Source organism: Calidris pugnax, unplaced genomic scaffold (assembly GCF_001431845.1).
Source record: "Calidris pugnax isolate Ruff unplaced genomic scaffold, ASM143184v1 scaffold172, whole genome shotgun sequence".
In the NCBI taxonomy this organism is placed as follows: Eukaryota; Metazoa; Chordata; class Aves; order Charadriiformes; family Scolopacidae; genus Calidris; species Calidris pugnax.
Genome location: NW_015090897.1, coordinates 818071 through 833426, shown reverse-complemented (window position 1 = coordinate 833426; position 15356 = coordinate 818071). Strand labels below are relative to the sequence as shown.

Genomic DNA, 15356 nt, shown 5'->3' with positions numbered 1-15356 from the left:
AGGGAGCTTTTTAAAGAAAAATCATTACCTACCTGGTGATTAAGTGTGACTGGAGAGGGATGAGCTGTGGTCACTGGAAACATGATTTATTCCACGTTGGACTCCACCTTCGGTGTGCTGCCACAGGAGGCTGTCAATGGCACTTGTAATTTTCCAATTGTAATGCTCTGGGGGGATGTCTGAGCTTTACGTGTGACTGGAGAGCGATAGAAATGAAAGAGGAAAAAAAAAAAAAAAGAGAAGGAAAAGGAGAAAATCAGCTCTGCTTAGGTTTGTTTTTCACATTAAATTAGGCTCATCATCAAGTAACACAAGACCAGAAATGAATCCTTAGTCCAAAAGGAAAACATACCACGGGTGGTTCTGAACTACTGGTAAAAGAAACCATAAACAAAAAAAAAAAAACCTCCACGAAATATTAATCGTCAGGCAGGAACTGCACTGCAAACACGTGTCACTCGGGCAATTAAACTTTAATGCTGTGATATGTAAACAAAAGCCCAGATGGAACGGTCTCTGCAGCTTATTCCCATAGAGCCAAGTATCTCACAAACGTGGTGATGAAATGTTTTTAAGGAGAAAGATACGGCCTGATTAATTTGGTGGCGACAGGCATAGGGCAACACACAGAAAATATTAATTTTATACAAACATTTACATAAATAGACACAGCATTCACAGGTCAAATTATTTCTGTATTTTCCATGTGTTGGGTATATCTTTAGATTAATGAGTGCCAAGGTTGCTGGGGACAGCAGTAAATTGCTCCATAGCTTTCGTTTTATGCAAAAACGTCTTTTTTCTTGGGCTACTCACTGTCCAAACACGTTGAACTCCACTGGGTTCAAATTGAAGAGTTCCATAATGTTTACCCATCGCTCCCCTGTCAGGTCTTGCCAATGCAGTCAAGGGTCTGTGGAAAGATTAAATGAGGTGATAATTCAGCTCTGGGTGCTCTGAACATGAAGCTTTTAGTCTCTGTTGAAGCAGGAGGAGTCTGGAAACATCCCGTCCTCATCCCTATCCCATCCCATCCCGATAACATCCCATCACTCATCCCCATCCCAATAACATCCCATCCCCATCCCAATAACATCCCATCCCCATCCCCACCCTCTGGCCCCTGGCTGGAGAAGGGATGGTGGGTCACCAGCAGGAGTCAGGACCAACAAAGGGCTGTTTGTGGAGCACAATCCCTCATCCCTCCCTCCCCGCACATCCCCGGCTCTCCCTCCGGCTGGGTCCGGAGACACAGCTGCCTGGGAGGTGGAAGGGAGCGAAGCAGAGGAGAAAGGTATGTCTTGCTCCTGAAATTATCCTTCTGCACTTTTTCTGCCAGTTAGGGCGTGCGAAATGGGGAATATTTACAGGAACAGGCAGGAGAGGGTTTGGGAAAAGCGGGTTTATTGTAGGCAAGAGATGCTCCTCGAGACGGGTGCATGGACACGATCCAGCTAAAGATAATTCTTTGACTATCTTGCTCTTCTTCAAAGCTACATATTAACGTCTGAAGTCATTAAACATACTACTATATTGCCTTCTGGGGCTCGATACTGCAGCAAAATTGGTGACTATAGAGAGAGGCATGTTCACAATGAACTGCTATCGTTAGGAAAAACTAAGCGGGTTTTAACGAGAACTCAGTTTCTGGGAAGAATCGCGGTATTGATGGCAATTACAAAGCAGTAATTCACTGAAATTCACTACATTTGTCCTCAGTGGCAGGAGCTGCCGCCCTGACAAGGCACCAACTGTTCACACAGAAGTGATTTGAAGGATATTTTTTTTCTTTTTGATGGAAAAAAATTTTCTTTGTAATATTATCAGTTATGCAGCTCTTGCATAACGATTCCTTGGGAAAAAAAAATTTTCTTTGTAATATTATCAGTTATGCAGCTCTTGCATAATAAGCTCTTGCTTTAATAAACCTCACTATTACACACTAACACATATTAGTGTTAAATATGAAATATTCATGCTTAGCTCAGCATTTTACAGGTGTTTCTGAAATGGAAACTTGACAAACAAATAAGCAATAAAAAGCGTTCTATTTTGCATAGATACCTTCAGCCCTTGAACTCAATGCACCTTAAGAAACAAGTATATATTAAATTTGTTTCACTTTAAGCTCATGTTGTTAACCCAGCGCGGACTGGACAAGATCACACAGCAGAAGTGAACCAATTAACGCGTTCCTTGTTTTCAATATGAGGCAACTGGAGCTGGGACCTGCTTAATAATGCCTTTTTAATGGTGTGTTTAACAGCTGATAGACCAAACTGTAAATATTTATCTTTTCCCAAACAGGCTTGGGTCTCTCGAGGTGCCGAAATACACGTTTTTGTGCCCTTTCTCAGTTTTCCCTGTTTCTAAGAGCTGAGCTTAGAGTCTTGGAGGCACCTCAGTGATTGGATTTCTCCATCACATTTCCCCCCACTTTGTTCTTATGATAAAAGACTGTTTCTGTGGGATGCAAAAGTACTTTGGGAATAAACAGGCTGGTACTACCTCTGCTCCTTACCGAGGCGGTCAGTGATGCTCCTTCCTCTGTGCAAGGACGGTCTGGGAAAGAAATCACAGCACTTTCTCAAGAAAAAGGATGCTGGAATTACCTTTTGAAGAAGGGTCTTTTGACTAAAAGTTTCCTTTGTGTTATGATCTGGAAAAAAACAAACAAACAAACAAAAAGCCCACCAGAAACCAGAGGAAATATTTAAGCAAAAATGAAATTGCAGTAAAATAAATACGTATTCCACCCCATGGCGATGTCCCGAGGCAGTCACTGACCTTAAACTCTCAGTGGCCGTTGTTCGAATCCAGCAATTCGACAGCCCCTAGAAAATCTGCCTGTTTTGGGGACAGAATGGGTTCCCAGGCATTTGGATCAGACAGGGCAGCCAGGAACAGATTCCAGAGAGCGATCCAGCCAAACTGCAGGTAGGGAAACATCACTCAAGTTATTAGGACTAAATAAATTTAAAAAAAAATAACACAAGAGCGAGATACGATGAATGCCTAGTCCTCAGGGGAAGAGCTCGCAGAATAATCCAATCACAAGAAACACAGGCATAAGCCCCCTGCTTCCTAATTTTCTCTTCCATGGAAATTTTCTTCCCTTAAATACTCAAATAATTAAGCTCAATCATTTGAACTGAATAATGTTAAATCGCACCCCCTGACATGGGCATTTATCAGGGTACAGTATAAACAAACTTGTCCTCTTCAAGCATTAGCCTTCTCAGTGCAGAGCCCTCCTAAGGGCCATGTTTACACTCTTACAAAATAAAACCATCATTATAATAATACAGATTCTTTACTCAAGTCTAAGAAACAACATCAGGCAAAGTTAGAACAATGTTTACTTTACTTGAGGAGCGGTTTTGAGGTCTAGAACTAATAAAGACAGTATGTTATTCAGTGCTGCACTCTAAGGTAATTAAAAAATAGATCCCCAAGGCTCCATTACTGGTGGTTTATGGGAGTCTCCCACTCAAAAGTTCATGGAAACTAAAAGGAATCATTCAATGAATTTTGCTTCTACGACAGAAGTTCAAAAATACACAAGAGCTTATTTTTACTTCAGTCATGTTCTTTAATATATTGGCTGCTTTTTAATATTTTATTTGGCTACTGGTGCTCAAAAACCCTAGTTTGCACAAAATCTTATGGAGAAGTATAATTGAAGAGCATCAAAGCACAGTATTTTGTCCCTATTCTGAATCCAAATTCCCAGATTTTCTTAGCTAGAATCTGTGGTGTGTCATTCCTGGCCTGAGGCAATGGAAGATCAGCAAGATAGCTGGGGGGTGGGGGTGTGTGTGAGGTAACTGCCCAGGAAAAAATACTAAAAAATACAGAAAATAAAGTACAGAGCTGGCATGGGACGGGCTGCTGGAAAGCCTGGTTGGCAGAGCTGTGCAAGGAATCATCCATCCCACACTGTAAAAAGGAGCATCACTTGAACCATGATGACCTCCTGTAAAAAGACAGTTCGCAGGACTCAAATAATAATAATAAAAAAGATTAAAGAACGTTCTCAGCCCTACTGCAGGAGGCCAGAGTGGAATGAGGCAGAGCTGCAGCCTCTGGGCTCCTCATGGCTTCAGCTTCTTGAGCTGCCCCTGATGGAGGATTCCATCAGCAGGTGTTTGGGGTTTTTTTTAAATGAGGAAAAATACTCTTAATTTTTTGTGGGTGACTCTTGTTTCCATGGGCATAACGGGCAGGAAGGGAAGGAAATGCACCCAGAGACCCCCTGGTCTGGCAGCAATCACTGCATCCCCTTACACCGCCCCAAGCACCACCTCAGGCACCACCAGCCCAGAGCAATGTTCTCGGGGTGAGAGGCCAAAGGAACAGCATTTCCAGCACCAGAAGCCTCGGTTCCCCATGAAAGGATCCTCAAGGCTGCACAGAAAGTAATTAATATAGAACCACAGAATCATTTCCAGCACCAGAAGCCTCGGTTCCCCATGAAAGGATCCTCAAGGTTGCACAGAAAGTAATTAATATAGAACCATAGAATCGTTTGGGTTGGAAGGGCCCCTTAAGGTCATTGAGTCCAACCATCAACCCAAAACTGACAAAAACCACCACTAACCCACAACCCTAAATGCCACGTCTACCCGTCTACCTGCAGGGATGGTGGCTCCACTGCTTCCCTGGGCAGCCTGGTCCATCAGTTCTGCCACAATATTATTTACCTCCTGGAAGACAGCACTCTCCAGGGCTCAGGCTCAAACCTCTGAAAGTCCCCAGGAAAGCAAACTGGGGAAAGGGATCTGCTCAGGAGCTCTCCTGGTCTCACCTACCTCCTCTCTCTCCAGCCCCAGCTGCAGGAACCCCAGCAGAGATGAGGATGGTCCCGGCGCTGGTCCTGCTGAGCTCCCTCCTGTCCGTCCTCGCCGTCCCCTCCCGCCGTCCCGCCTGCTCCAGGAGAGCCCTGGGAGACCTGCGCTGCCACAGCATCCCCCAGGACCACCAGAACCTCCGGCAGATCCAGGCTGGTCTGCAGGACCACTTCTGGGCAGGGCAGGGATGCGAGGAGATTTGTTACTGCCACCACGATGAGCTGCTCTGCTGCCCCAAGTAAGACCTCTTGCCATCCCATCCCACATGCCATGACCCGGATTGTGGTCCCTACAGCCATCGTTGTAGACAGGCATCACCTCAGAGGGTTTGAAATTATACCAAGATAGAGCCAATTAGCCAAAACGCTGCCAGTTTTCAGGTTTTGTTTCTCAGGGGACATGCTTAGCCTGTTTTGTAAACCCACGTCCCATTACAGGGGACTTCAGCATTGACATCACCCACCTTTGGACTCTTCTGTTTGACCTGAACTAGCTAGAACTGCTGCATCAGATTCCTACTGACAGCACTTTGCAATGAATCACAGAATGGTTGGGGTTGGCAGGGACCTCTGGAGATAGAATCACAGAATTGTCCAGGTCGAATGGTCGGGGTTGGAAGGGACCTCTGGAGGTGATAGAATCACAGAATTGTCCAGGTTGGAAAGGGCCCATAACTGGAAATTAATGTCATGTGAAAGCTCCAGTAAAGCAACAATTATTTAAATATCTGGCAATGTCTTTCAGGGATATTTTCTTTGGACCAAAGATATCCTTCGTGATCCCCTGCAATGGTCAGTGACCGACTCCAAGTCCTCAGTGAAGACAACAAGGGTTGTTCTACAATCATGTCATAAATGTTTCTGGGGGAAAAACAAAACAACAACAACAAAACCCCTTCCTTTCTAACCACAAGACAGCAACGCTTTTTACACTGTAGAAAAGTTTCCTTTTCAGAATCTCAGATAGGTAAGAAGTTCTCCTTTCAAATGTGGTAGCTGCCTTCCTCCCCATCATGGCGTAGAAGACTCTAGAAGCTCCTAACTCATCCTGGTCTTCATCCCCCCACACGAAGCCCACCTCCTCTCACTCAGCACAACATTCTTGATTGCTACGGATGAAGAAACTCCTGGCCTGAGGCTTCACCTCACCAGGACCAGGACTCTCGTGGCGACCTACGGCAGCTTCCTACAGCTTTATGGCCACCACGGCTAACGGCTGGTTGAAGCTGGAGCTGATGGGTCCCCAGCGCTGCTGCAGATGGCCTGCCACCTCCCATTTAAAATGCACAACAAAATACAAAAGACAAAGTCTCACCATTCGTATTTGAAAATTCCACTGGAAAAAAAAAAAAAAAATCAAAACTCACATTAACGATGCTAAATCACACTTGGGTCTTCATTATATCTAACAGTTCCCCTGCATTAACTATGTGACCTGTAAAACCTTACATTGCTTAATTGAATTTTTTAAACATTTTAAAATAATGTTAAACATAAACGTTGAACATTCAAAATACGAGAACAGTTACAGTAGTGTGTGTGTATATACATTATATATATGTATTCAGACAGATGCCTAAAGAGGATGGGACGGATGCAAAGTCTGTTAAGGCAACAAAAAAAATCCATGTAATCAGCTCTTTCAATCAAGCTTTGTTTGAAACAGGGTCCCCCAGAGCCGAGTTCCCCCTCACCCTGTCACCACAACAGCTTTTCTTCCTCCGTCAGTAATCGAGGGCTGGATGGCGGGGGCCGATTACACACAGCAAATAATAAATAATACATGTTTCAAGTAAATCCGCCTGTGCTATTTTTGCCAAGTAATTTTGAGGCTCCCGGCTGTTAAACACACAGTTTGTGTCGCCAGGCTTTTCAAGCCCAGTTCACGTAATTATTCCTGAGTCATTTGGGCTTCCAACCAAATCATCAATTAAGGGTAAAAAAAAAAACCCAACCAAACAACGACGCACAAAACAACCCATAAATCTGGCAAGCCGCGGTCAAAATATCCAAAGTTGATGCTCTGCTAAGAAAATATTTGGTGTCTGCTCCTGTGCAACGTCCTCCGGAAGCTTCCATCAGTAACCAGGGCCAGTCACTCCCGTTGGTGTCCTCGAGTTTCTACATGGTCCACGTTGCAGATGCCTGACATTCACAGCTGCACCCAGAAAAAATTAAGGCAGATGCAAATCCGGGCAGTAAGGTCAGTTTTGCAGTTCCTTTCCTTCCGCTGCTCCTGGAAAATCCATAGTGCGCCGGAGAAAAAACGGTGCCACTTTCCACCTGCAGCAGGATGGGGTCACTGAGGGATCACTGCCCCAAGAGTGGTCTCCCCTGGAAATTTACAATCACAGAAGGTGGGAAGGGACCTTAAAGCCCCCCCTGTGCCACCCCTGCCCTGGGCAGGGACACTTCCCACCAGACCAGGTTGCTCCAAGCCCCCTCCAACCTGCCCTTGAACCCCTCCAGGGATGGGGCAGCCACAGCTTCTCTGGGCAACCTGGGCCAGGCTCTCGCCACCCTCACACCAAACAAGTTCTTCCCCACAGCTCAGCTCCATCTCCCCTCTTTCAGTGTCAAACCCTTCCCCCTCCTCCTAGGGCTCCCCTCCCTCATCCAGAGTCCCTCCCCATCTCTCCTGGAGCCCCTTGAGGGACTGGAAGGGGCTCTAAGGTCTCCCTGGAGCCCCAGTACCAATTTTAGTTGCCACCCCCAAGACCAGCCCTGCAGAACTCTCTTGTGGAAATACATAAAACAATAAAAAGCTGCAGGTGAAAGCAATCTGCCCCCCCAGGGCTGGTGTCCGAGGGCAGGGTTTGTCACCCTGCGGCTCCACGCGAGGGTCAGGAACACAAAGTGGAGCATCTCAGTTGCAGGTTTCATAAAAAACTCACAAACATTGAGCAGATCAGACCACACAAACACAGCTTTCTCGGTTTCCCCCCAAATTCAGAAAAAGCTTTTAAACATCTGGTAAGGTTTAGACTTGCAGCAAATGCCAAGTGAAGAGGACGGAGCTGCGTCCTCCTCCGCTTTAGGACGAGAACCCTTCTCCCTCCACCTTCCCTCCAGCCGAGGCGAGTCCCCTACAGCAGACAGGAATCAAACATTCCACACTCTGCACCCCGGGACTGGCACGAGAGCTCAAGGACAGCACAAGGAGTCACTCCTTTTGTCATCCCTGACATCAGACTTCACCAAGATACTCAATTAAAAGCAGAAGTACAGCTGGATATTTTTCTTATACAGTTTGGGTATCCCAGCAAGGACAAGGCGAATCAACAAATCAAAGCCCCCGTAAATTCTTCTTTCCAAAGGGGAAAAAAAAAAGGAAACGTTATTCAGCCCTTTCTGCCCAACCAACAACTGGAACCATCACTTAAAGCCTTTTACCTTGGGAAAAAAACCTATTGCCAAATCTGCCACAGCTTAAAAAAAAGGCATTGCGTCATGAGAACCTGAGGTACATTCATAAATACATCCTTGGCACGCTTTAATTGAAAAATACTTTAATATTCTGACATAATTAGTCCAAGCTTAACTATCAGGTACAGGTAACTCACTAAATAAGTTACAGACACACCCACTTGAGCAACAATATCAGTGATATTTATTTAAAATACTTCTGCTGAGGAAATTCATTTCGTTAAGAGATGGTTTTTCAAACAGATCAGCCAGGTTATGAAAAAATAAAACAGAGACAAACTCTCTGGGGAAGAAAAAAAAAAAAACAACCCCAAAAAACCCCCCCAAAAAAAAAGAAGTTAGAAAGAAAGCTTTTGCGTATCGACAAAAACCCTCAGTCTTTTGATTCGGGGCCGGGGCCTCAGTCCCGACCTGCCCCGTCCTAATGGACCCCACTGTCCAGCTTCAGGTCAGGCTTGTTCTTGTCGTTCTTCACTGAGTAGATGAAATAGGTTAAGGTGTCCTTCTCGTTCACCGGGATTGTCCTGAAGTGGCAGCCGATGATCTGGGAAGGAAGAGGGCAAGGAAATTCAGCACCCACCCTGGCGCGCAGGAAACGGGGATTCACACTTAAACGGACGACATTGAGAGCTTCCGAGTGCGATCACGAAGCTTAAAAAGGGAACTAAACCCCTGCCTCTCCCCAAGAGTCTTTAATAGTCAGGAAAAAAGGTAGGACAAGAAGCATTTTATTGAGAACTGCGAAGCAAATAGAGCAGATTGTGCCCTTGTTTGCTAAGTAAACAGCATAGAGAACTTTCATGGGGGGAAAAGAGAACAGAAAAAAAAGAGAATGGAAAGAGAAAGGGGAAAAAAGAGAAAGGGGAAAAAAGGGGAAAAAAAAAAAAGAGAAAGGGGAAAAAAGGGGGGAAAAAAAAGAGAAAGGGGAAAAAAGGGGGAAAAAAAAAGAGAAAGGGGAAAAAAGGGGGGAAAAAAAAGAGAAAGGGGAAAAAAGGGGGGAAAAAAAAGAGAAAGGGGAAAAAAGGGGGGAAAAAAAAGAGAAAGGGGAAAAAAGGGGGGAAAAAAAAGAGAAAGGGGAAAAAAGGGGGGAAAAAAAAGAGAAAGGGGAAAAAAGGGGGGAAAAAAAAGAGAAAGGGGAAAAAAGGGGAAAAAAAAAAGAGAAAGGGGAAAAAAGGGGGGAAAAAAAAGAAAAAAGGGGAAAAAAGAAAGAAAAAAAAAGGGGAAAAAAAAAAATAAAAAAAAAAAGAAATAAAAAAAAAAAAAGAAAGAAAGAGTTCTCCAAAGAAGTAGGGAGCATCATTGCACCTCTGTGGTCAAAGCTGTAATAACTAAATGAAGAAATAAATCAAATAAAGCAAGCCAGTACTGACTGTGGGATATCAGCAGAGGGAGAGCGCAGGAAGCAGAGGCGGCAGCGGGAGGCTCGGGAGGGGGACACTGTCCTCACCCCCAGAAGGGCTCAGACAGAACAAGAGCCTTTGGGAATCACAACCCAACACTCAGCTCTTCGAAACAGAGCTGTCCCTGGTGACCATTCACCATGCTGAAATGTGGCAATCTCTACACAGCTCTCCAGGCACTTTGGTCTTTCCAGAAGCTTTTCCCTTCATCAAAACGAGCCCCAACTTTAAAAGAAACCTCTCCAAACACCACACCTGCCCCAGCCCCGTCCTGGGCTGTTCCTGGAATGCTTTTGGTTAAAATCGGCAAGGAGGAGTGAGGATAAAGGGATGCTCATTTAACTGCCCCAGAGGGAAAGTATAAATAAAGTCAGAAAGTTCAACTTCCAAACTCCACCCTCAAAAAAATCACAGCAACACACTTTGCAGAGTCCCTTAGGGTGGATTTTTAAGCCCTGGTTGGAGGAGCGGCTGCCATACACCAGGAACCAGAGACCCACCTGAAGCAGAGCCCTAGAAACGCCAGGTTTGGGGGAAAAACCCCACTCCTGCTCCTTCAAACTCACAGCCCTGCTCAGTCAGGAGCCAGCTCTGCCTCCGCTCCCAGGTAAGAAAACAGAAATGGATTTTAAATCCTTATTCCTAGTGACAGCCGCGCTATTCCCAGCCCTGAGACCTCCCTCCCGTTTAAGAATCCAGACTTTAATCCGGGCAGATTAAAGGAGAGACCGACACAAGGTTTGCACCGAGGTAGGAGGATTAAAATATATTTTAATTAAAATATCATGGCACAAACCGGGGGAAAAAGCATCCATGCCTCCCTGGGAGGAGGAGAGCACTACTTCTCCTCCCACACCAGCTGGAACTGTGCCTTCACAGGGCCGAAAAATTCCTTTAAAATCCCATTTCTGCGCAGCAAAGTGGCTCTCGCACACCGTTCAACTCACAGCTCAATAAAAAAAAACCAAAACAAAACTAATTTCATAAAGTTCCAGTTTTCCAGTGGCAGAAGCCAGTGGTTTAAATTAACAGGATTAATTATCAACAGAAGCTTGCTCTTCACCTTCCCATACTTTAGAGAACCAGGCAGGTTTGCAATAATGAGTTTTTTAAAGCAAAGCCTGAACCTTCCCACCGCCACACCGCACTTTTAGTTCTTTTAGCTCTTTTTTTTCCTTTAAGTTTTTTAGCTCTTTTCAGCAGGAGGATTCGGGTGAAGGTGGGACCAACGCGCAGACCGTAAATCCGTGACATTCAGGGACACACAGACCCTCTCACCATCCCCAACTCCACCCCAGATTTTTAAGCTCCTTGAGGAAAGTTAAGGAAAATAACTTGAACTTTTGTTTTACCCAGCTGGGGAGCCCGGGGAGGGGCACCGAAGGAAGCCAGATGAGCAGCTCCCTTTTTTTTTTTTCCCAAAATCCGTATTTCACAGGGTTTTTGAGGCAGGAAGCCCCAGACCCCAGGGAGGGGGGTTTTCTGGTGGGGGACAGTCCCACGTACCTCAACGAGCTGTGCTTTGTTGAGCCCCGGCCTGGTCTGTAGCTTGAAGTGTCTTTTGTACCTTCGAAGTGTGTTTACTTGTAACTGATATAAATCAACCTGGAAGAGAAAAAGTGAGGAAAAAGTGAGGAAAAAGTAGGGAAAAGAATGACATCATTGAAAAGGATTCCGTCATTTGTAGTTCACCTCCCCAAAACCATTCTGGAATCTCACAGACAGGCAGGGACCTCAGCAAATCTCTTTTTGACCAAAAAACTCCACCCGGCACCTTCCCGTGGAAAGGAGAGCAGCCCCAATGGGTTTCAGAGCATTTCACCACTGCCCAGCACAGCTCTGCCCCCCTTTAATATAATATTTGGACAATAATTAATATAATATTTGGAACTCATGACTGTCCTTTAATCTGTTCTGGGTTTTTTTTTGTTTGTTCCCACGTTTGAGCATTTAATAACACAAAGCCCAGTAGCAACTGTCAGGTGTGAAGATGCTGACTCCAAGGAAGCCCCTAAATTGTGATTTCAGCCATCAAATTTTACCAAGATACAGCATGTGGGCCCCGTGAGACGGCAGGTGCTGAAAGCAGGAAAAAGTCTAGAACATCAGGGCTTTTTTTGGCTTAAGGTGCAAGAAGAAAACCCTGCTCTCGCTCTGAAGATGCTGACTCCAAGGAAGCCCCTAAACTGTGAATTCAGCCATCAAATTTTACACAAATTTTACCAAGATACAGCACGTGGGCCCCGTGAGACAGCAGGTGCTGGAAGCAGGAAAAAGTCTAGAACATCAGGGCTTTTTTTGGCTTAAGGTGCAAGAAGAAAACCCTGCTCTCGCTCTTCACACCCCTCCCTGCTCCACCAGCCCCGGGTGGGAGTTACGGGGACAACTCCCCAAAACTTGGTAACTTGGCCAAAAATTGATGTGATGCTGCCTGGCACGACAGGGGATGGGTACCCTTTGCTCTTCTGAAGTTTAACACGGCACAAATCCCACTTCCCACCTCGCAGTGGGGACCCCACGCCCTGGGGCGTCACGGCAGCTTCCCACCACGTCCCCCAAGCCACCAGCACCACGTCCAACAGGTAACAATGGGCACGATGGTTCCCTTCCAGATGGGAACGGGAGGGTCTGGAAAGCCTTGGGAAGAAGGGTATTTTTATCCCTGCCTCAGTAAACTGGAGAGCAAGTGGGAAGCAAGAGGGTCAAGAGCCAACGGGCACCTGAAACTCCTCAAAAATGCTTTCCGGGCAGTTTTCTTTCCTGCAGCAATACCATTAAAAAAAAAACACCAAAACAAAACTGCTTTTTTTTGTTCCAGAGATACCCATCAGCTGTAACACGTTTCGTAACTCTTGTGTGAGAAACCCTCTCACAGAAGGCTTTGAGGAGAGCTGCGATTCCGGCCGCGCCAGAGCCACCTGCACCCACCCAGAACGTGCATTTCCCACAGATATTTCGGGGACAAAGGACACAGCCCAGCAGCCAGCTACTCCCAATCCCTTCAAATCCTCTTAGAGGATCCTCTCGGCCTTCGGGCCGCAGCCACGTGCCCCAGGTTTCACCCCACACGTCCCCGGTACCCGCAGACGCCGACCGGAAAGGATGGTGTTAAATTCAGGCTTTAGAGCAACCCCTCAGGCTGTCCCCTCCCGCAGAGAGCAGGCTGTGCTGACACCCAGCAGAGCACCTCGTTAGAGAATTATAGAAGATTTTTTTGTTCCAGAGATACCCATCAGCTGTGACACGTTTTGTAACTCTTGTGTGAGAAACCCCCTTGCAGGAGGCTTTGAGGAGCCTTTGAGGAGAGCTGCGATTCCAGCCGCGCCAGAGCCACCTGCACCCACCCAGAACGTGCATTTCCCACAGATATTTCGGGGACAAAGGACACAGCCCAGCAGCCAGCTACTCCCAATCCCTTCAAATCCTCTTAGAGGATCCTCTCGGCCTTCGGGCCGCAGCCACGTGCCCCAGGTTTCACCCCACACGTCCCCGGTACCCGCAGACGCCGACCGGAAAGGATGGTGTTAAATTCAGGCTTTAGAGCAACCCCTCAGGCTGTCCCCTCCCGCAGAGAGCAGGCTGTGCTGACACCCAGCAGAGCACCTTGTTAGAGAATTAGAGAAGAGTTCGGGTGCGAAGGGACCTTTAAAGGTCACCTAGTCCCACCCCCTCTGCCACAGGCAGGTTTCTGAGAGGATGCTGGAGAAGGAGAAAGCTGAAAATAGCAGTTTTCTGAGCGAACTGGCAGGTACTTAGGAATAATCTAGAAAGTCGTAGAATAATTTGGGTTGGAAGGGACGTTAAAAGACCGTCTAGTCCAACTCCCCCGACACCCCCCTCCAGCCTGGCCTTGAACCCCTCCAGGGATGGGGCAGCCACAGCTTCTTGGGCCAACCTGGGCCAGGCTCTCACCACCCTCACAGCAAACAAGTTCTTCCCCACATCTCGCCTCCATCTACCCTCTTTCAGTGTCAAACCCTTCCCCTTTCTCCCTAGGGCTCCCCTCCCTGATCCAGAGTCCCTCCCCATCTCTCCTGGAGCCCCTTGAGGGACCGGAAGGGGCTCTAAGGTCTCCCTGGAGCCTTCTCCAGGCAAATCAGCCTTATTCATTCCACAATTAATGCAGAAAACAACCCCGTAAAACTCATTTAGCTTTTGTTACGTTAAGAACCGAGTGACTCAGGAGTCCTCCCCTTTCCACGCACGCCCCAAAACACGCCGAGGGCAAGAACAAGCTTAGCACAACAATTAGGAGAAGAAAAAAAATATATAAATAAATTTAAAAATAAATGAAAAAAAACCCCAAACGCAAGGCGTTTCGTTACCTCTGGAGTGTCGACGTCTTGTACCGGCGAGTCGCCGTCGTCGTCGCTGCCTTTCCTCTTCCTCCTGTTCCTCACGCTCTGAATTAAGTTTTTGTGGAAGTCGCAGATGTAGAGATGTCTCGCCTGGAGGGGGGTCACAGATTATTTGAAGATGCTTCACCCCAGTGACTTGAAACCCTCTGGTGGGACCAGGATGGGGCAAGAACCCCAACGAAACTTTGTTTCGTTGGGGTTCTTGCCCCGTCCTGGTCCCACCAGAGGGTTTCCCAGTGTCTTGCCCCATCCCGGTCCCACCAGAGGGTTTCCCAGTGTCTTGCCCCATCCCAATCCCACTAGAGGGTTTCCTGACATCTTGCTCTGGCCCCATCAGAGGGTTTCCCGGGTTTTTACCCCATCCTGGTCCCACCGGAGGGTTTCCTGACATCTTGCATCCCACCAGAAGGTTTCCCAGTGTCTTGCCTCATCCCGATCCCACTGGAAGGTCTCCCGGTCTCTTGTCCTGGCCCGGTCCCACCAGAAGGTTTCCCGGTCTCCTATCCCGGTCCCACCAGAAGGTTTCCCGGTCTCCTATCCCAGTCCCACCAGAGGGTATCCCAGTCTCTTGCCCTCTCCTGGTCCCACCGGTGAGGTTTCCCAAGGTCTCCGATCCCACCGGAGGGTTGCCTGGTCTCCTGGCCCAGTTCCACTGGAGGCTTTCCTAAGTCTCCTGCCCCAACCCGGTCCCACCAGAGGGTTGCCTGGGGGCTTCCCGCTGCCACCGGAGGGTTTCCCGGTTTCCTGCCCTGACCCGGTCCCTCCGGAGACTTTCCCAGTCTCCTGTCCTGGTCCCACCAGAGGTTTTCCCGGTGCCCTGCCCCAGCCTGGTCCCACCGGAGGGTTTCCTGGTCTCTTGCCCCTTCCCGGTCCCACCGGAGGCTTTCCCAGTCATCTTGCCCCTCTCCCACCGGAGGCTTTCCCGGTCACTTTATCCCGGTCCGGTCCCACCGGAGGCTTTCCCGGTCTCCCGCCTGGCTCCCACCCGGAGGGTGTCCCGGTCTCCTGCCCACCTCCCGCCGCAGGGTGTCCCAGCTGCCTGCCCCGCTGCCACCGGACAGTTTCCCGGCGCCTCGTCCCGGCCCGCTCCCGCCGGAAGGTTTCCCGGCGCCTTCCCGCTCCCACCGGAGGGTTTCCCGGTGCCTACCCCGTCCCGCCGAAAGGGTTTCCCGGTCCAGACGGAGGGTTTCCCGGTGTCCCGCCCCGATCCCACCGCAGGGCTTCCCGCTGCCTTTCCCGCTCCCGCCGGAGCCGCTCCCGCCGCCTTCCCGCCCGATGGCGGCGGGGCGGGCGGGAAGGGCCGTGCCGGCGGGGGGGGGGGGG

General features: G+C 48.1%; 2 protein-coding genes across 2 annotated transcripts in view; one reads left to right on the top strand and one right to left on the bottom strand.

Annotated features, from left to right (window-relative positions):
• Positions 1–1175: 1175 nt before the first annotated feature.
• Positions 1176–6365, top strand: SCRG1 (stimulator of chondrogenesis 1). The gene is made up of 3 exons (XM_014948405.1): positions 1176–1294; positions 4827–5088; positions 5595–6365. Exons 2-3 carry the CDS (start codon positions 4853–4855, stop codon positions 5647–5649), a joined length of 291 nt encoding a protein of 96 aa, XP_014803891.1. The 5' UTR covers positions 1176–1294; positions 4827–4852; the 3' UTR covers positions 5650–6365.
• A 2071-nt stretch (positions 6366–8436) lies between these two features.
• Positions 8437–15356, bottom strand: part of SAP30 (Sin3A associated protein 30kDa) — a 7877-nt gene continuing 957 nt past the window's right edge. Inside the window, exons 2-4 of the mRNA XM_014948403.1 lie at positions 14001–14123; positions 11182–11280; positions 8437–8819 (exon numbers count right to left, since the gene is read on the bottom strand). Of these exons, the coding sequence (XP_014803889.1) occupies positions 8697–8819; positions 11182–11280; positions 14001–14123 (345 nt within the window). The 3' untranslated portion in view covers positions 8437–8696. The remainder of the gene's footprint in view (positions 8820–11181; positions 11281–14000; positions 14124–15356) is intronic.

What these genes read in the sequence shown, in the direction of transcription:
- SCRG1 (XM_014948405.1), top strand. Translation starts at nt 4,853, where the DNA reads ATGAGGATGGTCCCGGCGCTGGTCCTGCTGAGCTCCCTCCTGTCCGTC. An exon ending in GAGCTGCTCTGCTGCCCCAA is followed by an intron (nt 5,089 to 5,594) that starts GTAAGACCTCTT and finishes AATGTCTTTCAG; the next exon opens with GGATATTTTCTTTGGACCAA.